The 27,579-nt window shown below is 36.8% G+C and overlaps 1 protein-coding gene across 3 annotated transcripts; it reads left to right on the plus strand.

Moving 5' to 3' along the window:
* Nucleotides 1–350: 350 nt before the first annotated feature.
* On the plus strand, nt 351–27,320 carry slc6a2 (solute carrier family 6 member 2). Of its 3 annotated transcripts, none has more exons than XM_004539666.5 (15): nt 351–471; nt 877–1,354; nt 2,442–2,573; nt 4,922–5,150; nt 12,061–12,199; nt 12,377–12,511; nt 13,128–13,231; nt 16,264–16,388; nt 16,576–16,688; nt 18,923–19,051; nt 19,698–19,797; nt 20,672–20,772; nt 23,878–24,042; nt 25,147–25,218; nt 25,502–27,320. In XM_004539666.5, the coding sequence occupies exons 2-15, from the start codon at nt 1,057–1,059 to the stop codon at nt 25,523–25,525; spliced, it is 1,866 nt and encodes a 621-aa protein (XP_004539723.1). In that variant the 5' UTR covers nt 351–471; nt 877–1,056; the 3' UTR covers nt 25,526–27,320. The 3 variants fall into 3 exon arrangements, with proteins under 3 accessions (XP_004539723.1, XP_024662033.1, XP_076733379.1); XM_024806265.2 differs by lacking the exon at nt 351–471 and adding an exon at nt 492–747; XM_076877264.1 differs by lacking the exon at nt 351–471 and having other exon boundaries at nt 492–1,354.
* The last annotated feature ends 259 nt before the right edge of the window (nt 27,321–27,579 follow it).

Consider the following 27,579-nt stretch of genomic DNA (forward strand, 5'->3'; position numbering starts at 1 on the left):
ATGCGCTATCGTTTTACCCCATTCTTGACACGGAAAACTTAAACATCAAATAAATCAACATATTCTAACAAGTTTGTGCTGTGTACGTTTTGTGTGTTTGTTTTTCTCACATACTTGATTTATAGAAAAAGCAATGCTTCGTATAAGTTCGTACAAGTTTCGTTCCAGGTGGAACAATCTTACCACGACTGTACAGTCGGATGTAGGCGTGCAGATTTATGGAAACTTGAGCTATGACAAGCCAAAAAAAAAAAAAAAAAAAAAAAGTCGACATCAAACTGGAGAGAAAGCGTTCAATTATGAAATATCACGTGGAAGGGAGAGGGGAAAGCGATTTAAAAGCTCGCATTTTATATCGTCTCTGCTGGAGAAGGCGAGCCTTAAAGTTCCTTCAGAATGGGCAGTCTTCCCTCAGAAGCATCTGGACAACAACAGTATCGGGTCATAGAGTCGTGTCCTTAACTTTACCAAGTATGGGGGGAAGCCTTTTATTTGCAGGACTTTAAATTGCGTTAGCAACAATGGCATTCAACCATTTATCTTTTTTTTAAATTATCCTTATGATTAATGTTTTAGGTAATTGTTAAGTAGATTGTTCAGCGCACAATGCGCTCAGTGCGCGCTGTGACGTAGAGAGGATTTTACTCTGAAGTATGCTTCACTTGTCGCCTCGTATTCCTCACTACATCAGATTCCACAGGCATTTTCCTTAATGGTTTACTAATAATAGTAACTCGGATTCAGTAGGTCTGTTTCCTACAGGACGAATAACGTCGCTTTTTCCATCTTCGCAGTTCTAAGAAGTTTCCCGCTGTGCGTAACTGAAACTTTACGCACAAACACCAAATCTCTCTAAACTCTTTTTTTTCTTTTCAGCCCATGTACACGGGAGTATCACCTGTAGTGTCGGCGGAGAACACTTGCGTATCCGCTTTTTGCCGGCGGGATAGCGGTCCTTATTCAAGCGCACCGACCCAGACCGTTAACTTCACCAGAACCCGCAGGGGGCCGTGAGAGCGCCGCGCCAGCGTGTGCTTCGTACTCACTGCAGAGAAGATGAATATCCAGGTTATGCCAGAGCACAAGCTCTCATCGGTTGCCCCAATGAAACAGTGCAATGTGGAGAAAAAAGAGGTAGAACTGATTCTAGTGAAGGATCAGAACGGCGTCCAGTACACAAATTCCTCGATCATTCCCACCAATGGTTGTCGCGTAGGTCCACCCGGATCCTCCTCCGAGGACAACCGAGAAACTTGGGGCAAGAAAATAGACTTTCTCCTGTCGGTTATTGGCTTCGCGGTGGACCTGGCTAATGTCTGGAGATTTCCTTACTTGTGCTACAAAAATGGAGGGGGTGAGTATGTGGCCTCTGTTTCTAATACGAGTGTATATAAAGATGCTTATTTATTTTTTAATTACCAGACTGATTCTGTCACTAAATAGTCGTAATGTAACGGCAAAGATAGCGGACAGCGAAAATGAACTACAAATTACCCTAGGTGCCCTTAGTAAAATTTTCTTCTGTACTGGTGTTCCTTTATTGATGAGGATGAGGATGACGATGAGACGTGTGTGTAAAGTGTGTGTAAATCTGTTTTTATTTTATTTTATTTTATTATTTATAAAAATAAATTTATGTTTATTTCCTAAGCAAATAAAGTAAATATCCTTTAATTAACTAAATGAGCTGATGACAAGACATGAAATTAATGATTTGAAACTGTCAGATAAATAATGGAAAGTGACGAAAAATTAAAGTGGCTTGTGGCTCCTCATAAATTCTGGGGACAAGATAATCAACTTAAAATATATATTTTTTCAAATGTACTTAATAGCTTTAGCCAATGTATGTAAACTGGACTTTAATGGACTATGGATTGTTTACAAAACTACCAAACACTGCATTGATGCTATACAGCAGTGAGAGAAAAAAAGTACAGTGTGTGGTTAAATAAACAAAGGAATTTAAAACAAAGTGGTGTTTTACTTTCAACACTAATGACAACAGAGTGCTCACTAGAAGGTGCGCCCTATATGTTTGTCTGCATATGCATTCACAAAAACATGTTGTGGTCTGTGTTCACAGTGGTCACCTCTACCGCCAACCTGTCAATCATATAGGCCCTCAGCAAAATGTATTCATTACTGTGAATAATGTGTCAGTTGTGATGGACAATGTCAAGAACAATTCAATTGTGAGAGGTTGTTTCCATTTTGGTGGGTGTGCTACTGAGGCACAGCATGAAAATAGCCATGAGCCATCCCACTTCTATGTTATAGTGTGCTGCTTTTACAAGTATGTTATGGTTTGTGGCCCCTACCACTTCCTTTCTCCTTTTCTTTTTGAATATTGTGTTTTGTTTGGCACTTATTTCACTATCAGGCACCCTTGTTAGTTTTTTTTTATTAATATTTAATTGATATTATTTCTCTCCTTCCAGGTGCCTTTTTGATTCCCTATATTCTTTTCCTGTTCATTGCCGGGATGCCATTGTTCTACATGGAGCTTGCCTTAGGCCAATATAACAGAGAAGGAGCAGCTACGGTTTGGAAAATATGCCCCGTCTTTAAAGGTGAACTGTGACACACCCAAACACAGAGACACTCTACATTTACCTGCACAGCCATGTATGTCTATATACTTCACCCTTCACTGATCTCCTAATCTGTGTACCTGCTTTGGTCATGTTGTTTTTGCTTCTGTTCAGTGTCTTGCCCTTTAATTTTGTCCATCTGTTCTTGTCCTTTCGCCCTCAGAGGTGCATAGTGTCACTTTAAACTAGTGTCTGTCACATTGGCTCTTTCATCTCTCTGTATTTTCTTTAATCCCTCACCTATTGTACTTCCAACCTTGCAGCCTTCTGCAAATCTATCTAATCTAATCTAATCTAATCTAATCTAAAATGTCAACTTTCCACGAGTGAAACGAAACCACACTAGGCCAATGTTAACAGTACGCTAAGGAAAATAGATGATTACAATTTAATCACTCATATTCGACAGAAGAACACTGAAACAACTCCAATAAAACCCAGTCTATTTTAGATTTACAGAAAAGGACAGTGACCTCACTGGAGTTTGCAGCTAGCTTAAAACCTTTAATTTATTACCACCAAAATGACAAGTGCTTTTCATATTATGTAAACCAACTGTAGACGCTCAGAATATTTAGATATTTTGTCAGAATAAGAGTGAATTGTTTTTCTCTCCTTGTATTTTTTTTCCCAAAGTCTTGCCCTCCATATTTTCGCTGGCACTGATTCCCTACTGTTATCTTTATGAGGATAACTGACTGCCAATATGTGCCAAAATCTTCAGATGCTGATTTCAACAGCTCTTTGCAAAGCAAAATTCTGCAATGGTATTACAACACAGTTAAAAAAAATCAGCAGGAGTGCAGAAAACATGTGGATAGTTACTACCTAAAAACAAAACAGATCTACAGCGTGCAATAGAATGCTATAGTCTGAATAGCTAGTGGACACTGTTTGGCCACACATTTTCATAGATTATAGGCCTTGTACTAAAGTTTGTATGCTCTCTTTTGCAATCTAACAGTGAAAGAACCACTGTTAGGCTAAGTCCATCACTATTACCTGCATCAATAAATTATCTTCTGCATCTTCATAGCAACAACTCAGGGTAGCAACATGTTGCTACTCTGCCACATGTTATTATGTATCTTACTGTTCAGTGAGGTAGGTTGTTGCTTTCATATAATGTTTATACAAGCTACTCCATGTTCATATATTGTTGTAACTCTAGTGTCAGAAGCTTTAGAACTTTGTTTTACAATACTCATACACATGACTTACACTTGTGCTCCTGGCAGACTTTAAATATTAGTAGACTAGTGTGCACCTGATGACTTAGACCAGGGGTCCCCAATCCCAGTCCACGAGGGCCAGTGTCCCTGCAGGTTTTAGATGTGTCCTTGATCCATCACAGCTGATTTAAATGGATAAATTACCTCCTCAACATGTCTTGAAGTTCTCCAGAGGCCTGGTAATGAGCTAATCATGTGATTCAGGTGTGTTGACCCAGGGTGAGATCTAAAACCTGCAGGGACACCGGCCCTCGTGGACTGAGATTGGGGACCCCTGACTTAGACAATGAAATATGTAGGAGAATAAAACTAATCAACTGAGAAGAAACCTAATCTTTTTTTAATCACGACTTATGCAACCAATAACTGTTTAAACTTCATTTGACAAAATGTACAAAAAAAGTTAGTATAAAAACTTGAAAAGTTTAACAATAAAGGAGGTATTACAACGTGTATCTTAAAAAAACGCCAGAGAAGTCCCTCTGTCTCCACTGTTAAAACAGCACCAGTCACTGCTTTTGTTGGCTCTTGTGCTAAGGCGGATTTGTTTTTTTTCCTGCGTAGAATGAGTGGGTGATGGGTTTATGGGCTTCTCTGCTTCATGCAAGGACATTACATTCCAGAGTAGGCAAAATAACCCACCCAGAATCCATGAAAATATAGTGGATATATTTGTGTGTGTGTGTGTGTGTGTGTGTGTGGACAGTATTTCTGTTTTCAAAATACTGGTAAATTTTCAGATATGTGTATTTACCATTTACTACAGTCCCAATGAAAAAATATAGGTGCAGGTCATGGTAATGGCGAAACGATAAAACAAAAACTTGTTCCCATGTCTGCAACCTCTAGTGCTTATTTGCCTGTGTTACCCATTGTTTGTTGATTATATCGCTTTCTCTTGAGTAATGGGTGAACTCCACCTCATTTTCCATAGTTTATTTATTATACCTCCAGCTTTATACACTTATTTTTACAAATTATCTTGAAAAAAACCACATTGGAGTGTTTTTTAAAAAGAACTTGACAACTGCATGAATTCCATATTGTGAGAATAAGCCGTAATTTCTTTCTCATTAATAACCCAATGTTCCTTAGGTGTGGGCTACACTGTGATTCTCATAGCCCTGTATGTTGGCTTCTACTACAATGTCATCATTGCTTGGTCACTCCACTACCTGTTCTCCTCCATGACTACTGAGCTGCCATGGCTCAAATGTGGGAACAGCTGGAATAGTGTGAACTGCACTGAATTCAATGGATCTCTTCCTGATAATAGCACATCATACGCCAAGAACAAGAATACACCGGCAGCAGAATACTATGAGTAAGTGATTTCTGAAATTAATTTGTCAGACAATAAACTATTTAGAGTACTGGATTTTAACAAAAATGAAAACTGGCAGATTTTTTAAATTCAAAGCAAAGGAACATCCTAGCATCTAGCTTTTTTGATGAGTGACAAAATCATTAGATTAAAAACCAGAAGCATGTCTACATCTGTTTTTTAGTAAAACTCTTATGAAAATCTGAAGGCTAAATGTATATTGAGTATATAGTGTAAATGAAATAGTAAATCAGTAAATAGTAAACGTAAAAAATGTAGTGATCTTCATCACAGTATTGTATATAAATGGGTTTTTTTTTTAATTGATGACAGTGCTTTGACCTGCTTAAACAGGAACTTGCTGTCTTCATAAGACAGTGTTTAAATGTTTTGTTCATTCAAAACTCAAGTATTTGTTTTTTTTGTATTGTTGCTTTATTAGATGCAATTAGCCTGAGTCAGTAAACTGAATACAGTATAATAATTTACATTTTAACTATGACATACTGAAGTGAAGCATTCTAGTTTTGAAGTTGTTCTCACAATAACATTAGAATAACATATACACCTGGCTAAAATAACCCAAGTAATACTTCTAGAGGGAAACTACCAGTTATGGAAACAGAAGTAGAAGACTTCAAAATTGTCCAGCTATAAATGTTTTCACTGTAAAAGGCTTAAACATAAAAAGTTGAAATGCACTCTTTGAAGTGAATGAAAACACTCCATCTGTTTATACTTCAAAGACAGCCAGTTCTTCCCCAGCTTCTGTGAAGACTGACTGTGCAGTCCAGAGGAAGTCTGTGAAATGATTTGGACAATACAAGGGACACATGCTAAGCATGACGCACAGAATACATTGACAGTGCACCACAGCCAATGAGCTTTTCAAGATTTTTCACTCCCATTCGGCTGAGCATGTATGTTTATTTAATCAGTATATATAGTTATCTTTCAAACTTCAGGAACCCTTAAACTTGATTTGTTTTAGGTACCAAATACTTTTTATTTAACACAAAGAGGTCAGTATTCACATGCAGGCTCTAACCTTTTGGATTACGTCAGATCCTCAAAGAAGTGATGCAATATTACTTAAAGCATAGACAGGATCCATAAAACCACATCTCAGAATATATATTCCTCATGTATTATTGAGCTTCATTCACAGACAACAATGGGGTACTTTAAGACAGATCTCGCACTGCAGGGGACAATAAATCCTCCTGCTTACAGCTAGCTTTGAACACAGGAGCAATGCCAAAGCACAGCATGAGGAAGGCCAACTGAGTCAACAGTTCTCTTGCTTCACCTTTTGAGCTTAGTTTGTAACACGAAGTTAGTGTGTATCAAAGTTCAACAGTAAAACAAACTGTAAAATATAATGCCTTCAAAAAACGGGTTGTACTTTACATGGTTTACCAACCTAAGTGCCAAATACAGCATTTCAGTGCAGTACATTATAGGCAGAAGACAGCAAGCGTGTACACATATTGTCAACCAATTAAACTGATATGACAAATATTTTAGGAAGTAGCTGTCAGTTGATTATTCTTTGGTGTAGGGTCTAATGATCCTATACCAGCTTGTTTATTGGTTGTTTTCAACCAAAATTAAAAAAAGCCTGATTATTGATACAGCCTTTGTACCCTCAGAGTAACACTAAAATATCTGACAAAGACCTAAAAAGTGTTTAATAATAACTCATTTGAGGTTTTTCACCTCACTGTTACCTTTCATGCAAACATCTGATGGGATTTTATTATAGCATAAAATAATGATTTCTAACTATTGTTAATTTTGAATAAAATTCAATGGAATTTTATTCAATGGAAGTTTATTCCACTGAATTCTTCTAGAACCAAGTCTTTCCATTTGACAGCTATCTTGCCAATGGCTCAAATCAGATTGTGGACACAATTAAACTATCTGGCTTATGAGATCATTGAACCAAGACCATGTGATTCATGTTATGTTACTAAAGCAAAAAAAGGAGAAAAGAAAGTATACTTGCGTACATTCTTAGTATGTTAAAAAATAGAGCTAGGTTTCTGTAACTACATAAGTGAAAATGTGGTGAACCTCTATTGCATCAGTCGATCAACAAGAATTTCCTCTTTTGGCTTTTGATTGGCTCTTTATAGATAGAGGTGAGACAACCAATTCTGTTGCATGGATTGCAGTTTTCTCATAGATTTGTATTATTTTGAATGATGTCCCTGATGATGTCCTTTTTAAAAAAAAATCTTTTTCCACTTCTTTTATATCAAGTCAGTTGAGAGGAAGAGCTTTTACATTACATATACAGCAAACATACACTATGGCTGACCTGGCCTTATATAGGTGATATCAAAGTAAATTTTAAATCATGTAAAAGGGTTTAGCTTGGAAGACGTCAGCTGCAGGAGTCACGTAAGGACAGCCAAAAACATGATCTCTGCCAAAAAATCTGACCTGGGGAAAAGAGATTTGCTGGGAACTCCTCTGTGATTAATATGATAACTTTTACAGTATCAGATCAAAGAAGCCTTCCAAACGTTAAATACCCAGATCACTGAATCATTTCAATTACCATAAAACATAGTATCTTTGCTGTCTCATTGCTTAAAGCCATACATGTCAAAAAACCACCGGCTTTCACTTAATATTTAGTCTAATAGTTTGCTTCAAAGTACTTTTGAAATGGCTAAACTGCTTTGGGAAACCTTACACAATTCTAAATTGTATTTCTGTAATTTCTTAATAAAATAACATAATGACTAGGCTTTGTTTACAAAAACAAACTTGTAAGAAATATAAAACTCTTTTCCATCTGGTCTGTGCTGTAATTTGGTTTTTTAAGCTTTCAGTAATATTACAGTATGATTCCTCTTATAACAACAATTTCCGGTCTCTACCAACTCCTGAAACAAATATCTGACACATTAGATGTGATTCTATACTTTTTTGCTAGCTATATAATACTAACTGTGAAAAGTGAACCAAAGTAATAAAATGAAACAGAGCTGAAAAATTAGTGGATTCTTTCAGTTGATTTAAAATAAGAGCCAGCATCCAATGATACATTGTATGTTGTGTGTCTACACTACTTCACACAATCCAGTTTTCTTCTTAATTCACTTTTGTTTTTTTGTCTTATATTTGTTGTTCCCAGGTACTAAAGCTTTGGGCACACACTAGGCTCCATCCTTAAGTCTCCCTGATGACAAGTGTAATCAGACATGATTCATTAGATCTGATTAAAGACAGATTCTGTAAAAAAACATGTTCCATGTTTTCCTCCTGTCAGAGTATATTATTAACATAAATGATGAGCTTATCAACCAAAGTTACAACTAGAAATATTTTTTTAAGTCAGCAACACTAACTCCTTTCATTATCGTACACAATATCTATTCTCTACGGATCTAGCCTGAAAGCAATCACATCTGATGTTATGTCAAGGATAACTAGACTTGATAAATAGCTCTCATTTGAACTAAAATATCTAATTTCACAGACACTTGAAGAAACTGCCTTTGCTTCTGCCGCACACATGAATTTAACATTTGTTGAAATAATTGTTCCAATCACATGTAATTTATTAAATAAAGCAGATTAAAATTACATAGAGGTGTAACTTGACACTCAGGACTTTGGTCCTGAGTTTTACATGTGCTTTTTCAAATTTTTTAAGCAACTTGAAAACCAGGCTGAATGTAAAGTAGTGTGCTAGCTTCAAATATACAGAGATGAGTAATGGTAACAGTGAGTGTTGGGATAGCAGAACAACTGGCTTAGTGAGTGACGATTAGACTAAATGTGTTTAGAGTAACTCGGCCAAAGGGGCCTGGATTTATGTTATAGTGCGCATGTACTGGCAGTGCTTTAGCAATGCTATCAGATGAGCAAGGAGGCTCTGGGGCATTACAGCATAACACTAAGACGAGGCCTACAGGCCAGAGCAGAGACTCTCAGCTCCTCTCCTCAAATAAACTGATGTCTTCACACGAGCATCTTCTTCCCCAAAGACCATATAGCTTTGAATACATTATCTGAAAAAGATCAGCAAATGTCTGTCTCTGAACAGTCTTCAGTTTGCATGTCCTTGAGGATACTTGTGTCGGGCTGTTGTGTAAGCAACCTGAATATCAGATCCAAATCCAGTTCCACTGCTTATCAGCCCATAACATTGCATGCCAATTGAATTTTATCTTTCTTGAGGAAAGTCTTAGGGCAAATGTGAAAGGAACACAAGTGCTTTTAAATGTTTAACTGCACGATAATGATATCCAATTAAAATCAAACCAACTCCCAGTACTTAGCAGCTCTGGAGCAACATCTAACAATTTATAATATCATGACCTGGCTTGTTTTTGGGTTGTTGCCCATCACAAGCGCTCATTGGGACAGGCTGATCTCTTGGGGTCCATGGATGCAGAATCCTAAATTGATGCTTTGGAAAGCATTTTTCATGCATTCCAACAACTGCCTCCTTTCACAGTGCTTTTGAGTAGATCTAAACATTTTATTATTATCCATCCATCCATCCATTCTCTTCCGCTTGTCCTTTTCAGGGTCGCGGGGGACGCTGGAGCCTATCCCAGCTGTCATAGGGCGAGAGGCAGGGTACACCCTGGACAGGTCGCCAGTCTGTCGCAGGGCCAACACATAGGGACAGACAACCATTCGCACTCACATTCACTCGCACATTCACACCTAGTGGCAATTTGGATTATCCAATTAACCTATCCCCACAAGCTGCATGTCTTTGGACGGTGGGAGGAAGCCGGAGTACCCGGAGAGAACCCACGCAAACACAGGGAGAACATGCAAACTCCACACAGAAAGACCCCGGCCTGATGGTGGAATTGAACTCAGGACCTTCTTGCTGTGCGGCAACAGTGCTAACCACCGTGCCACCGTGCTGCCCATTTTATTATTATTATTTTATAATTATTATTATTATTATTACTATTATTTTAAATAAATTCCAGATGTTGCAACCACACCTAAAAACAGCAAAACCAGCATTTCATTTATCTGTTATCTTAATCTAAAGAGAAAATCATACTATTTTCTATACTCTTCAGCCAAACTGTAGATATTTCTTAGTAATAGTAATGAATAACTGTATAAAAACAGATATTCATTATGTCTGTGTTGGTTCTCATTCATTCAGGTCATGGTAGTCTAAGGAGCTTGGAAGAAAGCGACTGGACTTCTTTACCTAAAGATCTTTAAAAAAAATTCACTCACTTTCTTTTCAAGCTCCTTAGAAGACATTCATAATCAATCCAACATTATGTGGCACTTTGAAACTTTTAAAAGTAAAAATTTCTATTTGGTTAACAATAAAAGAAAGATCTCATGAGTTTATCCATCTATGACCAGTGTGTAGTCTTATAATCTTTGCCCAAAATTAATTTGATCATCAAGAAAAGTCACTGTAAAGATTCAGAAGAAAATGCACTCATGAAGACATTGTTATCTCATTTAATTCCTCTATAACTTAAATTTGCCAATTTTGTATTGCTTCTAAATGTGTTATGAAAGAAAAGTGATTTTTTGATGTGCTGGAAGACATACTAATATTTTAGGATGACATATTAAGTAACCTGAAAGATGAACTTTTCACCATACAATATGTGTACAGGTTTTTCTAAGCATTGGACGCTGTGAACTTCCTTCCCATTACTCTAGAGCAAACATTCAAAGAATGGCCTAGCAGATGAAAACAATATTTACTGTAGATAGGGAAGGAAGAGATACCATTTGTCTGTCTTTGTTTCATAACACTGCACTTGAATCTTTGAACCACGACCTTTAATCTTACAGTAGCATTTTGCTTGAGGAATAGCCTTATAAAAGTAGAACAATGCCATAGGTCTTTATTGACAGTTTCAAAGCATTTGTGTGCAGTTGGGTGACAAAGGAAAGCAGTTAATTCACTTCGAAAGCCTGGAAGCTAGATGCGTTTTCATCCAATTTCAAACAACTTTCATCCCTTAAATTTACTGTCAGAGCCGGGCAGGCCGAAGTGTTTGAGGTGTGGACCCAAAAGCAGACACTGGAGAGAAAAACTAAGTATAACAAAAAGCAAGCTGTTTTTTAATGCTGATATCAAAACAAAAAACAAGGCAAAGAGAGCTTAGAAAAAATTAAACTAAAACCTAAACTGGGATAAACTAGGTTTAACAATGAAAACCATGACAAGAAAACATTAACATTAAACTGAACAGAAGCATAAAATAATCCTGGGACCTGATGTGACATGATCTAAGGCGAACAGACGAAACAACGCTGAACAGAGGGAGACAGAGGACTTAAATACACAGAAGGGTAATGAGGGAAGTGGAAACACCTGGGAAAACGCAGCTGACACAAATGAATCTGAATCAAAAATACAAAATAAACTCAAAATGCTGGGACACAGATCAAGCCCCCTTACATTTACAAGCCAACAATGTTAAGTGACAAACTAAGGAAACCATCAGCTACTAGTTGGAAATGTTGGGACACATTTGTCCCACAAGTTGTTTTTACCCAGGACACTTGTTAACTTACTATTTTTAAGACTACCCGAACTGTTGTAGAAAATGAATGAGCTTATTCATCAAAAAGCATGTCTGGTAAGATATAGCTTCAGTGTAAAATAAATACATAAATGAATTTAAGATGCTTTATCTGTGACAACCTATGCTAAAAGCAGTGTTACACGACAGTTTAAATTGATATATAGCACTTGTTTTTTGTATAATTTTTAATAGATATATGATTTATGGCTTTGTTATTTACCAACAATGCTGTGTAATTCTTCAAAAATAGCTTGTGAAATACTAAAAATTGTTTGAATGGAAGTATACACTGCATGAAAAGGGCAAGATAAACCCTCTTGGTGTCATGATATAATGCTATTTATCATCTTTTGCAGACGGGGTGTGTTGAATCTTCATGAAAGTAGTGGTATCGAGGACCTGGGCTGGCCTCGCTGGCAGTTGGTTTTGTGCCTGGTCGTGGTAGTCTTCATCCTGTACTTCAGCCTGTGGAAAGGTGTCAAGTCGTCCGGCAAGGTACAGCCATGGATCAACAAACAGTTTTCTTAGTTTTTTCTCAATCGTTTTATACCAAGTGGGATGATTGTTCATATCCACAGTTCATTGTATTGCACGTTTTCACTGAAAAAACGGTTCACTGAAAAAAAAGGAAAGTATGATTTCCTTTTTGTTTTCTGTTTGTTCCCTACTCAGGTGGTGTACATTACAGCTACAATGCCCTATGTGGTCCTTTTTGTGCTGCTGATCCGAGGCATAACTTTAGATGGGTCTATGGATGGCATCAAAGCTTACCTCTCTATTGACTTCAAGCGACTAAAAACTTTAGAGGTCAGAGACAGACTATGAAATTCCCTGTTTCAGTGCTATGCAGATTTACACTTTTGTGCTTTTTTCAGATGCTGAGTTGTTATTGAGTTGTTGTTAGGAGTTAGGTCATGAAACCCTCAGGTGCATTACTTAACCTGCTGCTGCAAAAAAACAGTCATGTCAGTGTCTAAGTCGATTTACACAGCCCACTTTCTGAGTTACTGTTATGTAGTGGGTGGAGTATGTCATGCTTAGGGTTAAATGCTAAATTTCATTAGTGCCTCCCAGACTGAATGAATGTACAGTATATGAATGAATGTGCTCTATACACACAATCTTGAGACACAGTCTTCCACTGTCTGAGCTCATGTATGTGTGTAAGGGTTGATATTCATGTTTTGCAAAACATTTGCACAACATCCATAAATAATATACCTGACATGTTTTGTAAAATAGAGCCTGGTGTTCCTGGCTGATTAAAAAAAGGTGCAGGTAGACAATGATTTGTTTTCTCAAAGATGATATTCAGGGAAGTAATGAAAGTTAGTGTATTCACGTCAGCCTATGGCTGTGTGGCATTTTAGGTGGGAACCCTCTCTTTAGGAATTGATACATTTTCTTGTTACTTTTGGCATAGGTGTGGACTGATGCTGCAACACAGATATTCTACTCGCTGGGTGCAGGATTTGGTGTGCTCATTGCATTTTCTAGTTACAACAAATTTGACAACAACTGTTACAGGTAAAAGTTTGCATTATATTTGTGATAATCTGAAATAAGCCCACTGCAAAATTTATCCTGCTGCTTTTAAGCTGCCCTGTTTTTTCAGCTTTTAATTGGATTATGCTGCAGAGGTGATCTTAATCTGTCTAACTTACCCCAATGAACAGGTGTTAGCAGAGCAGATAAAGTACAGGCCAGGAAGAGCTGCCAAATAATAGCCAAAGGCTGTATGTTCACCGGTCTGTTTAAATGCTGCTTTTCCTCAGGAAACGTAGGAAATGTGGTTGGAGACTTGACTAATCTTTTCCACATAATTAGGTTGCAGTTGTCCTCTTACAGGGAAATGTTGTTGGCAAAACACTTTGAGTTTGACCTATGGTATATATATGTATATATATGTATATACATATATATATATATATGTATATACATATATATATGTATATACATATATATATGTATATATATATATGTACATATATATATGAGACGCCCTCTAGGATGGTAGAGAATGTGTGTGTGTGTGTGTGTGTGTGTGTGTGTGTAGAGTGAGAAAGAGAGAAAGTTGTCTGCTTTGTGCAACAGGCAGACAACGCTTGCTTAAAAATAGCTTAAATAAGTGAATATTATTATTAACTGCTTATATTGTCAAATAAGTAGATAATAAATAATAGTCATAACAGAGGCCTCCAAGCTAAATCTTAACTACACTCTGATATATGCATTATGGAACCTGCTGTCCTGTCCTCTCTCATTTATTCACGTTTGCTAAACCCCAAACTAGGCCTCTTTTGCCTTCCTCCTCTCATGTCCCATTTAGAAATGTGAGTGGACTGCTGGCAGGTGGAATTTGCATTATGCCCTTAGTGGCAAATGAGCAGATTTGAACTATTTGAAAGGCAGCAGCCTGGAAAAACAAGCAAAGTTGGAAAGAGTTTTGTTTGAATACCAACAGAGACAGAACACCAGCTAAATAGTGAAAATAATGATAATTAAATAATGAAATAAAAGTCCTACTAATTAAAACTTAGCCTAATAATTTTCAATTAACAAATGGAAAAGGAAGTTATTATGACAAAGAAAAACAGCTTAAAATAACAGGAAGTCTAATATCAAAACACACCAGATTCCAGTTAAAATCTAATCATGTTTGTGTAATCATTAAACTATTAATAAACTATGTTAATTCGTCTTATTAAATGAAAATTGTAGGGGATCACATACAGAGACCTGTTTAACGAGACAGATGTAAATGATTTCCCCGGGATTGTGATAAGAGAGGACCCAAATGCGGGCACTGACTTTGATGAGATGAGTGAGCTTTTCTTTATAAGTAGAGATACTACAGACAAAAGTGGAGGTGTTGAGGACAGGAACTAAGAGATAACCTAAACTGGAAAAACCTAACAAATGAAACTGAAGCCAAAACTCACAGGATGACATGCAGAGGAACACAGGGAGACTCAGGGAGACAACACAGACAAACCAGCAACAAGCACGAGAAAACACAGGGCTTACATAGTCACAGGAGATATCAGGCAATGGGGGACAGGAGGGGAACAAAGCTTGGAGAAATCAGTGCTGACAAGACAAAGAAGCAAAGCAGAATACACTAACATGAGACACAGACCTTCAAATTAAAACAGGAAGCATACAGAGACAGCCTGGAGGAAGAAAGAGAACATGAAGAAGCACATGACGGGATAAGGAAACAGAACACAAGGAGTGGGAACACGGCACCAGAACTAACATCACAATGTAAACACAGATACACAGAGGGCAAGTACACGAGGGGAACCTACTGAATACACAGGGAACTAAACAGAGAATACAGCACAGGTGTCGAACTCCAGGCCTCGAGGGCCGGTGTCCTGCTAGTTTTAGATGTGTCCTTGATCCAACACAGCTGATTTAAATGCCTAAATTACCTCCTCAACATGTCTTGAAGTTCTCCAGAGGCCTGGTAATAAACTAATCATTTGATTCAGGTATGGTAAATGTATAGCGCTTTACTAGTCCCTAAGGACCCCAAAGCGCTTTACACAATCAGTCACCCACCCATTCAGACACTGGTGACGGCAAGCTACATTGTAGCCACAGCTGCCCTGGGGCGCACTGACAGAGGCGAGGCTGCCGAATACTGGCGCCACCGGGCCCTCTGACCACCACCAGTAGGCAACGGGTGAAGTGTCTTGCCCAAGGACACAACAACCGAGACTGTCCGAGCCAGGGCTCGAACCGGCAACCTTCCGACTACAAGACGAACTGCCAACTCTTGAGCCACAATCGCCCAATGTTCACCCAGGGTGATATCTAAAACCTGCAACCTAAACTAGAACACTGGACACTAAGGAATAAACTAAGATTAACAAAAATAACCTGAAACATTAATCATAATGCAAAATCACAAAGACACAAACAACTCAAAACGCTGGGTCGAGAGACCCAGGATCCTGACATTAAATACATTTACAGAAGTGAAATGAATACAAATAATTGAATAAAAATACATTTTTCACAGCCTATAAACTAAAAATAAATGTCGAAAGGGGTGGTGTTAGGGGGTAGAAATTTTTTTGTTGTTGAGATGAGTCACTCACTAAACCAATAAAGATGTCAAGGTCAAGTTGGATTTGTTCTTTTGGTCTAACAGCAGCAAGTTAGTGACCAAGCACCATAATCGCCTTTCCAACCACCTACTAGAAGCAAGGGACAAAAGTTTCTCATTATGTATTATATGTAAATCAATCCATGAAACATTTGAAAGATAACAAGTAACATTCGGCTTCATTTTAGCTTTTTTGCCTTCTTGACCCAGTACAAACTGTGATGCAGATTACCATAAAAGAGAAGCACTTATATTAGCAGTGATTTAACAATGTTTGATGCCATAGAATGTGAACGAATGATACTAGCTCATTGGAACTATTGTGTACTATAAAGATCGAAAAGGTCGGATAGTTGGCACTTTTAAAAATAGAAGGTATACCGAAAAAAAGAAAACTGTTCCTTCTTAACTTTTTATTTTTGCATGTGCTTTCTTAATCTAGGGATGCTCTCTTGACCAGCACTGTGAACTGCGTTACCAGTTTCTTCTCAGGGTTTGCCATCTTCTCTGTGCTCGGATATATGGCTAAAAAACATGGGGTGAAAGTAGAAAATGTGGCAACAGAGGGTAAGTTTTCACATAGCAGCAAAAGCATTCGTAAGACTGACATCACTCACTAACCTATGTTGCTGTAATGCATTTTATATGTGATTTTTAACTTTGGAACGATTGATACAGTATTCGATCATCTGTACTTAATACTGAATACACATAGATACATACAGGAACGCTGAATTGTTCATTGTATATACAGGTGCAGGTCTGGTGTTTATAATCTACCCTGAAGCAATTTCAACACTTCCGGGCTCAACATTTTGGGCCATTGTGTTCTTCATCATGTTGCTGACTTTAGGCATTGACAGTGCAGTAAGTACTACAGACTATTACAGAAGCTCCTTAAACTAAACTCATATCCTTACAACTGAAAGTGGACCGCTTATTTATAAACAGTTATTTTCCAATTATCTCTATATTTTATATATAAATATATAATTACTCACACACACTGTTGGGGAGTAACGGAATACATGTACCGCCATTACGTATTTAAAATACAAAATATGAGTAACTGTATTCTGTTACAGTTACCATTTAAAAAGGTGGTATTCATAATATAGTTACTTTGCTGAAATAAAGGGATTACATGGCGGTCTTTTCCTGTTTCATATGTTAGACTATGCCCTCTCTATTTTTGGTTTCAACGCCCAGACAAAACACGCATTAAGAGGCTCTATTGCCTGTGTCTCAATCTCACGGCCCATGTCACCTCTACTTGCAGCCCGCATAATGACGTGAAGAAATATTATTAAAAATTATTGTTCAAAAAATTATTTAATATGAAGGCAATAGGCAGAGTGTTTACAATCATAGCTCTAAAGAATGTAGCCTCATGGGCAGTGTAGTCCAGTTGTAAGTAAGCTATTAAGACTGGACTGTACACTGTGTTCGTGTTTTCTTCCGAAACAATAAGTTCCTTTGGAGCAGCCTTTCAACGCTTCTCTCTGTCTCTCGTTAGCAAAGTTGACCCAGACAACAAACTAAAGCTAGTTTTCGGCTACGAGCCCGACACGAACCCGATGTATTAGCCAGAGGTCCCTTTATTACGGTTCGGAGCCGCGGACCTGTTTTATATACGTGCGGAATAGTTTTCTATAGATCGCTGCAAAAAGTGCAGCCTTACCTAATGTCCACCCTACTGTTACTCATTTTATATTAAGATTTAAAAATCTAGTTGTTAAGTAATCCAAGGTATTCAGAATACGTTACTCTCATTGAGTAACGTAACGGAATACGTTACAAAATACATTTTGGGGCATGTATTCTGTAATCTGTAGTGGAATACATTTTAAAAGTAACCTTCCCAACACTGCTCACACATTATGCAAGTGGAAAATAAATATGTTAAGTTGTAAAAATATATAAAAGCCCAAAGACAAAAATAAGGCAGCAGTTGTGTGGTGAATGTTACAGCTGAAATACATTATTATGTATGCACAACAAGAAATAATTTTATTAAGAGAGAAAAAAGTGTAAATAATAATGTGCACTCTGAGAAAAATGTGTTACTGTGGTTCACAAATGATGCAACAAAAGTAGACACCTCCAAGCACAGTTGTAAATGCAGCAAAAAGACATTGAGGAGCAATAGAGCTCCACTCACACCATACTCAGAGGTCACATATGGCCAAGTTCCTTTAGCACTGTCTACACAAAAGTGTCCACAATGGTTTGACCTTAATGTGTACACAATTCTCTTTCAGTGTGACATGTCGTATGTTGCTTGGCAGTATTGTCGACTTGACAGTTAAGTTAACATTGTCAAGTTAAACTACAACAACAGGATAGATAAGATAGATAGATAAAAAATTAACTTATCGATCCAATCACTTATTGCATAGAACAGATTGGGGTGTGTAATAAAAATATTAAACAGTATAACGGTATTTATTTCATTAGACTCTTTATTGGCACAAAACATGAAAAATGTTGGTACATTTAAACAAAAGGAAACTAGCATAATGTATGTGTGGCTTCAGGTGTCATCAAATGATTAGCGAACAACATGCCAGTAAAAGAACAGAAATATAATAATAATAAAATGAATGAATAAAATAAACAGATAATTGACAACTACAAACATAAATATTAATAGAAATATTGTTACACTATAACCAAATGAATTTTTGCATGAAAAAGCTCTTATATCATAAGTCATCTAGACTGTCAGTCATGCCAAATACCTAAAGTTTGTATTTTGGATATTATTAACATATTTAAAGATGATCTGCATCCCTGTATCCCACTCTAATCTTAGGACAGAGTAATAACTATTTCACAATTATTATTATTTCATAAAATATTGTACAGATTTGAGGATTTCCAATTATTTTATAATATACCATATCTATCGCCATTTTGTGTGATATGTAGATATTTCACTAAGGTTTTTCTCCTCTGAAGCCACCTCTTGTAGCTAAAACACTGCCATAACAGTATTGACTGAAATTGCAAAGTTGCAGTTGTATGATTGCCATTGGAGTTCACTTATGGCTCAGATTCAGTTCTGAGTGTCTTGTGTCTTTTTGTGTGTCCCCTCCCAGATGGGTGGCATGGAGGCAGTCATCACAGGCCTGTCAGATGACTTTAAGATTCTCAAAAGAAACCGAAAGCTTTTCACCTTCGCTACAGCTTTTGGAACCTTCCTGTTTGCTCTGCTCTGCGTTACCAACGTCAGTATGACTGGATGTTTATCTGCTTATTTACTTATTCATGAATATCTAATTAGTAAATATTGTTTTAAATATTTTACTTTTGTAATATACTTTTGCTTTGTAAAACACAGCTGACATTTAAAATGCAAGGGACTCAGTCTCATGACTTGATGCCATCACGAAACAAACTCTTTCAAAGAAAAAGACCAGCTCTGATAACAAATCATAATTTAATTAAAGCCAATATTCAGTTTTCATTCACATGGTATCACCAGCAAGGTAAAATTCATGCTGACTGTGGAAATATAAACTTTGGAGACAGGATGAAATTGTGTTAGTGAATCACATGGTTTATTCCCTTTATCAGATCAGTAAAATTATTAGTAAAGTGAATGATGCCTTTCTTTTGGCGTATCCTTGAGAAAGGAAACAGACCAAATCAAAGATTTACTTACGTCAAATGTGCATGGCATATCATCCTGAGATGCCAACTCCACAAACTCAATTTTAAATAATCTTTTAGAACAAAATTTGTATATGATGTCTATTAGTTCGTTTACGTTGAGAGAGACTTGTTGGTTGATTTCACCAGCTGCATTATCTTCAAAGTAAAACAGTTATATATGGCACACACACTAAATGATGGTTCTTTCCTGCTTTGTAGGGTGGAATGTATGTCCTGACCTTGTTAGATAGGCATGCAGCAGGGACTTCAATACTCTTTGGTGTGTTGATCGAGGCCATTGGAGTGTCGTGGTTTTATGGTAGGTATGCCCATGGTGTTCTTTATTATTTAATATTCTGTTAAGTTATTTATCTGTATATCTGTATATGTATCTATATTATACAGATAGGTATCCAATTAAAGTGAGAGGATGAACATTTATCCCATTAAAATCCTGTTAGGATTTTACTGGTATGGAATTGGTCCACTTGTCTCCTTTGAGGGAAAGATCTCTGCAAATCAGTGCAAAACTTAGTTGTTCTCTGTCCTGTGAACCTGAATTGGATTAGCAGAAGAAAATGGATAGATAAGACAGAAATTTAAATGGTGGAAAAAAGCAGACAGTCTGTCATAGGTTAAGCAAGGGAAGACCAACAAGCAGAAAATTAAGTTTAGTGATGAGTTTTGCCTTAGTGGAACACATATCCAGTTTGCATTTGTTTGTATTTTGCACTATTGCAGCACAGGGATGAACAAGATAACATACTTGACTTAAAAGTGTCATTAAGAGAGTTGTACAGAGGCAGAGAGAGAGAGAGAGAGAAAAGTGAATAAACCAAGTCCAAGACAGAATACTTTTTGGCACATCACACCTATCTAATCTTTTAAGTCATCTGTAGACAAGCAAAACTGGATAGATATAGATAGATTAAAATATCTAGGAGGCAGAAAGAAATGTTGATAACAACATGGTCATTTCTTTGAAATAATGATATGAATAAGATGCTTGATGGGTTATGTCAGGTTTAGATTATCTCAGGTCACTCATGAAAAATAATAGTGGACTATGAGGGTGTAAACCATGTTGCATTTTCTCCTTGTGTCCAGTGAGACTACATGCTTGGCACAAAGAGCTGGCTGAAGCCTACACTGATTAGTAACCTTCGCTGTTTAACTTTTTATGCTCGCCCCAGGTGTGGATCGCTTCAGTGAAGATATTGAGCGAATGATGGGCTTCAAGCCAGGACTCTACTGGAGGCTGTGCTGGAAATATGTCAGCCCTGCTTTTCTGTTGGTGAGAGCGGCAACAACAAGAAAGATTGTAGTCCGATACTCTGGGACAGGCATAGTATCTGAGCTCAGACCAAGACACAAACTCAGCAAGGCCAGATAAAACTAAAATGTTTCAAGAATCAGTGACTGGATTTCTTGGAATTATTATTTACTTTATGTATTTATTTATTTAATTTATTTGAATATCTTGCATTCTTAATGTTTGAAAGCTGCATTGAGGTCCAGTTCAATTCAATTTAATTAAATTCAGTTTTATTTATTTAGATGGCCTGTATTTGTATAGCGCTTTTACTAGTCCCTAAGGACCCCAAAGCGCTTTACACAACCAGTCATCCACCCATTCACACACACATTCACACACTGGTGATGGCAAGCTACATTGTAGCTACAGCTGCCCTGGGGCGTACTGACAGAGGCGAGGCTGCCATATAGCACCAAAGCACAACAATAGCTGCCTCAAGGTGCTTTATATTGCTAGGTAAAGACCCTACGATAATCCAGCAGGTCCATTTCATTCCAGCATTAAGTTTCCTTCTCAGTGATACAGTACTGGTTAGCTCATGCAAGATGTAACATGAGAAATAATAAAAAACAGAGAAAGAATAGAGAACTTAAAAAAAACAAAAACATTTACTACACCAGAGAGAGCACATATGCACATAAGCACAGAAGGAGGGTGGGATAAGGGAGAATTGTTTGAACCTTAGCGTGCCTCCTGGCGAGTTCCTCACTGGCAGGTGGATTTAGCAGTGCGCTATTCCACGTGCATTAGAGGAAGCGCATTGCTCGATTCACTGTTATGCAAAAGTGGGTGTAGACAGCCATGTGCTTCCTTTAATATATATGCGTGGTGGTTTGCAGAAATTAGTAAAATTACATATTGTAATGAATAATAACAAGTTACCATTGTTTATGTATACATTTTCGTATACAGGGAATTCCCCGGGTTACATGCTTTTGTACACCAACAGAATACATATCCTTCCTGAAAACTAAAAAGTTTAATTTGTTAGTAAGCTAGGAGATAAGTAATATGGCAGCGATATGGCAGTGAATTCAGTGTTTACTTTTTAAGTCAGTGAATACACTTAAGTGTCCATGTGTTTCTCTGTGTGAAGTAATAATTTGTTCTGGACTATAACTTAGATTTACAGGCAAAAATGTCTTACAAGGCAACAAACTCTTGTGGCCATTAGAAGCATTGCTGTTTTTTTTACAGCCAACTTCATTAAAGAATCTGAATGCATTCATTCATTCACAAGACTTGGGAAAATACTGTCTCAATGAATGCTGAAAGAATTTGGGATCAATCACATGCCTTCCTCTCATATATTAGTACACGAGAGATGGAGAACAGTTTATTGAAGCATAAACAGTTAAACAGATTAAATTAGTTTCATAAATATCATTTTTCAATCATGTTCTGCACATGTGTGTTGCTTGTTAGGGATAAGAATTGATAAGGAGTTAGTGATTCCAATTCTATTATCAATGTCTTATTGCTTTAATTCCTTACTGATTTTCGTTTTGTTTTTCACTGGGTTGTTATTGGCTCTGTTGGTGTCACCACCATCACTAGGCAACATTTCAAAGGCATTCCATTAATGCAAATTAATTGCCTATTGTGTGGGCAAATGTTTGTGCATGTGGGAGAACTTTACTGTTTTTACTGTAATCAGTATTGGGGTTGTTACTCAAAAAAAGTTATTTATTACACAAATTTGTGTAATATGTGTAATATGTGTAATGGAGTATTTTGCATAATTAATTTGAGGAGAAAGTAATTCATTATATTACTTGTTACATTACTTTTGCATTTCTCTGTAAAATGACCCAAAACACATTGTCTTAAATTACAATTTAACAATGTAAATCTATGGGCTATAGTCCCATACACCAACACAAATCTCTATCCTAATGACACATACAGTATATGATCTTTATCGTAGTATTGAGATATGACCACAAACCCAACAACACAAAGCAAAGATGGACACAAAGAGACTTTAAAGTGATCGCTGCAGTGATTCTACTTTAGAAACATGGACAGGTATAAGTGGAGGCTGCAGCCTGATTGCTCATCTGTTTGCTACCTTTTGAAATTTTGGGTCTGGCTGCTGGGCTGCCAGCTTTGAGCACTCAGCTTTAACATCAGTCTGGGTTTTTGGCTAGCTTAGCATTAGCACAGTGTCTGTGCAGATGGTTGCAAAAAGCTAGGGTTAACAACATAATGCAGTTGTTTCTGTCCTGGTTTTCACTTTACCATCGTGCTCTCGTCCTTTTAAAAGTAATGGTCATATCCACACTCTACACTCCACAAGAAATGAAATCAGCTGATTGTAGCAGTGCAAGTGCTAAGTGGAAATGAAAAGGGGAATCAACAGGCAAGCAATTTAACAATTTTGAAGAACTGATCAGATCAATTCTCAATTCCCATCCCTATTGGTGATTTAAATGTAGTACTCAGTTTCTGATCATCTAATTATGCTTCTCACTGGTTCTCTAAATTGTCTAGAAACCTTTAATTTTACCATACCTAAATTATTAAAACACAAACGAAATCATAGACCCCTTGTATAGCTTTTTGCTTTTATGAACATGAGCACAATTCTATAATGAGCAACAACCTGCAATATGTACCAAAAATCTTCATGGTTACACCTGCAATTAAAGACCAGATGCATTTTATATCCGTTTTAATTCTTCCTTATCTAAAACCTCCTCAGTTTCAGGTTAGTTTTAATTAGTCTCAATTAATAGTTCTAGTTGTATTTGCAATCTCCCTACTGCAAACTGCACAAGAACCTTACACATCCTCTCCAAAACACTCTCCCGCCAAGCTGTAACCCTGTGTAAAAACATTAGTCAGCAGTTACATGTTAAGCTCCTTCAACTCCCCATTCACCTGGCTGAGCTTTTATTTCACTCTTCTGTTTACATTCCTGCCTTTTATTCTTTTCCTTTTTTTTTGCCTTTGTTGCCTGTTTTACAATTCTATGCATGTTTTATTTCAGACATTAAGACCATTATCACTCCAAATAGATCTTACCTTTATATTGTGTCTATTATTCTCTTTTTCTTCTCTTTTCTGTTCTATTTTCAACAGTTTGTGGTAATAGCCAGTCTGACATCATCAGACCTGAGCTATGATAACTACGTCTTCCCTGAATGGGCCAACCAAATCGGCTGGGGTGTGGCATTGTCCTCCATGCTGATGGTTCCTTCTTATGCGATGTATAAGTTCTGCAGTCTATCAGGAACCTTCCGAGAGGTTTGTATCAGGATATGTTCAGCACACAACGTTTAAAAGTAACTGTATTAATTTCGTGACTCATCCAAGTGACTTCTTCAGTTTGTCTCTCCCACTGAAAACACAATTTCCAGATAAACAGGTTCAACTTTCTTGAATTTCCTTACCTGGATGATTAAGTGTGTATCAAGACATATATATATATATTGACTAAGGTTTTCAGCAGGCTGATCATTGAAAAGAAGCAAATATAAAAGACGTTTTCACTGTAGGAAGCACTTTGTTAGAAACATTTTAAAACAAAAATCTAATTTATCTATATTCTTTGATGGATATTTTCTCATGGGTCTCATCTGTCACTGGAAAAAAAAACATTCTTTCTGATCATTTGCTAGTCCAATATTTCACCATGGACTTCAATCTCGCACCCAAAGCAAACATCATTTTTTGCTTAGATTAACCTGTTTTTGATTTGAAGGATCATCGCTCAGAATTATTATTTCTTTTTTAGTGCAAAGAGCAACTAGAAGTATAAATAAGTAGTTGGTGAAAAAAGCATCACTCTTCATACGTATACAATACACATAAAATAGAGCATCAAACACAGTGAAAATTAATCTTACATAAGAGTAGCTAGATTCAGTCACTTCCATTGGTGTACACTAATGCTGTGTGAATTTGCTTTTGTTAAACTCTTGAGACCTATATTGAACACTTAGCAGTTAACTATTGTTAACGCCACTCCATTGTAACAATTCCTTCATCCTTCTGGCATTTCCCATTGATCCTCAGTGATAAATATTATTCTCAGGTTTCTCAGGGCATGTGCTGAAAACTATTATGATGCCTATTCATTTTTTTGGCTGAAGTTTCCTCATGATAAAGTATTTTGCATGTTCTTTAGAAGAACTCATTCAAAAAATCTATCTATCTATCTATCTATCTATCTATCTATCTATCTATCTATCTATCTATCTATCTATCTATCTATCTATCTATCTATCTATCTATCTATCTATCTATCTATCTATCTATCTATCTATCTATCTATCTATCTGTGTGTGTGTACTTAATAGAGAACATGCTTCTGTTAGAACTGATTTGTCGTAATTACTTGTTTTGCAGAGGATAGCTTACTGCATCACTCCAGAACATGAACATCACATGGTTGCTGAAGGAAAAGTCCGGCAGTTCAAAGTAAGGCTCACATTTTTTTGTTTAAATATGAACTGGCTAAATGGCTGTAATTATTTTGGATTTGAACACAGGTGTGTCTACTAACTATTGACTATTGACTATTGTCTCAAAGTGTGCATGAGAGGCAAACAAAATGTATGGTAGACTTACAAATGTAATGTAATGTCATTTTACTGAACAGAGAACAATATCAAAATATAATAAGGTACTTTTAGCATGTTGATAAAACAGACCCTTGTGAGTAAGCAATGAAGTATGGATGAGTATATCTATTGTGTTACAGCTCAGACACTGGTTGGCCATCTGATCACAAATACAGTACCCAGAATGCTATCATCCATCCTCACATCTGGTGTCTGAAGTTCCTGTGTGCCACCTGTGGTCAGACAGACAAGAAGAACAGTAGGCTCCAACCTCTCTCAGCAGCCTCCCTCTTCTCTCTGCATTTACCACCCAAGGCCTTTGTTGTCAACAGTGGCTTCAAGCATTTTGATTCAAGAGCCTGCCTGCTAACATTTGGAAATCATTCTACAGCTTCCACTACCAAGGGAGGATCACACTGTGGGAAAAATTTACAGTTATTTGCTCATGATTTTTATACACCTTAGTTTTCATTTTGTACACTTTTCATTATCTCTTGGAAGGTATAAAACTTAAAACAGAAGCAATCCCATTTCCCTGTATACTACTAAACAGGGGACTAAAAATGTTATAACTTTGAAACTTGTTTTAAAGATTCTTTATTATTGCGTTGTTATTGGAAGAAAGTCTTTATTCTTACCATTCTGTGTGCACAGTGACTTATCAATGTCAGTGCCTTATCAAGCAAGACACTCTATGTTTCTTACAGTTCACAGACAAAGAAATAAAATACACTGTGTCGACTCAGGAACCCACTACAATCCAACCGCTTTGTGGATGGCAATCTCCTAGTCCTTTGACACAAATTTCAAAGAGCTGGGAGTCAACAGTGCATCAAGGTCAAGCTCTTTATCAAATGAAAAACCAAGAAGAAACAATCCTTTTGTGTCACACTGTGTTATAGTAAAGGGAATAATGCATGTATTACTCCAAAGCTTCAAAGAACAGTGGCAGGCTTCGTTCAGCTCTTACGCTTTCAGAAGCATAAGGAAAACTTATAATTAAATCTTAGCCTCAAAGAATGGCTAATTTATAACCTGGTTAGTCTCTGGCTGCTCACTTAAGGTGCAGGGGAAAAAATTCACCAAAACAAATGGCGTAACTGTTACAAACAGCTTTGTATTTGTGTTGTGTGACTTTTATCTTCCATTTTTTTGTCTGTTTAGTGCTTCTAAAGAATCTCTGTGGCTTTTCCTTCAAGGAGACAATGAGAGAAAGGACAGTGAGAGCATGTGTGTGTGTGTGTGTGTGTGTGTGTGTGTGAGGGTGTGTGTGTGTGAGTTGTGTATTGGGATTATGTTGCAAACCATGCTATATGCTGTTAGCGCACATTACACAGAATACAACAATCAAATGCTTCGTTTTCTTGTGCTGTATATTAATGATTATGTTATTTGATTATAACACTTATATTTTCATTTGAAACACGACTTGTAGTGTTCCTGTTTTCATCATCATAGAAGTGCCAACAATTTGTATTAGTGATATTTTTTATCTTCTCCTGTTTTTTGTTTTTTTTTTGTTTGTTTTTTTTATTGGGATGAAGTTGAAGGAGTCTAACCTTGAATCATAACAGAAAAAGGAATAAAGCCACAAAGAAAAAAACAAATATATGTGGAATATATAAGAAGATATAGAAATATATGAATATATTCTTTTGTTATAGCTAATATTGTATTTATCAACTTGTTTATAGCAAACCGTGAATGTAAAGTATTTTAAACGTAACTGTCCATAGTCATAATATAGTGTTTGATGTATAGCTAAGAAAAAAAATTATATTCCATGTAACCTTGGGCTACTTTGTCACATATGAATGTGAAAAAAAACCCACCCTGGCTTTACTGGACTACGTTTAGAGTAATGCTATGTACAACACCAATGTCCTATTGATCGTGAGTGACAAATGTCTATGAAGAATTCTGAAGTATCAACACGATGATAATAAAGAATTTCTTCTATACAGTTTAACATTGCTTTTTCTTTCTTTATTTCCTTTTGTTTTAGTTTTTAAGCATTCAGCTATTGCTAACTTCATCTGTTTGTCATAGACATTATGAACACAGTTAGTTTTACTGTTGGATAAGCACTTCTAATACTGGTTCACTGTGCCTTTGTACTCATGCTGCTAACTCTGTTTTTTAGTTAATGCTTACTAAAGTTCAGTATCCTTAAGGTGGTATCATTTTCATGTTCATCAGTTACTCTAAAAGAAACTCT

Source organism: Maylandia zebra, linkage group LG1 (genome assembly GCF_041146795.1).
Source record: "Maylandia zebra isolate NMK-2024a linkage group LG1, Mzebra_GT3a, whole genome shotgun sequence".
NCBI lineage: Eukaryota > Metazoa > Chordata > Actinopteri > Cichliformes > Cichlidae > Maylandia > Maylandia zebra.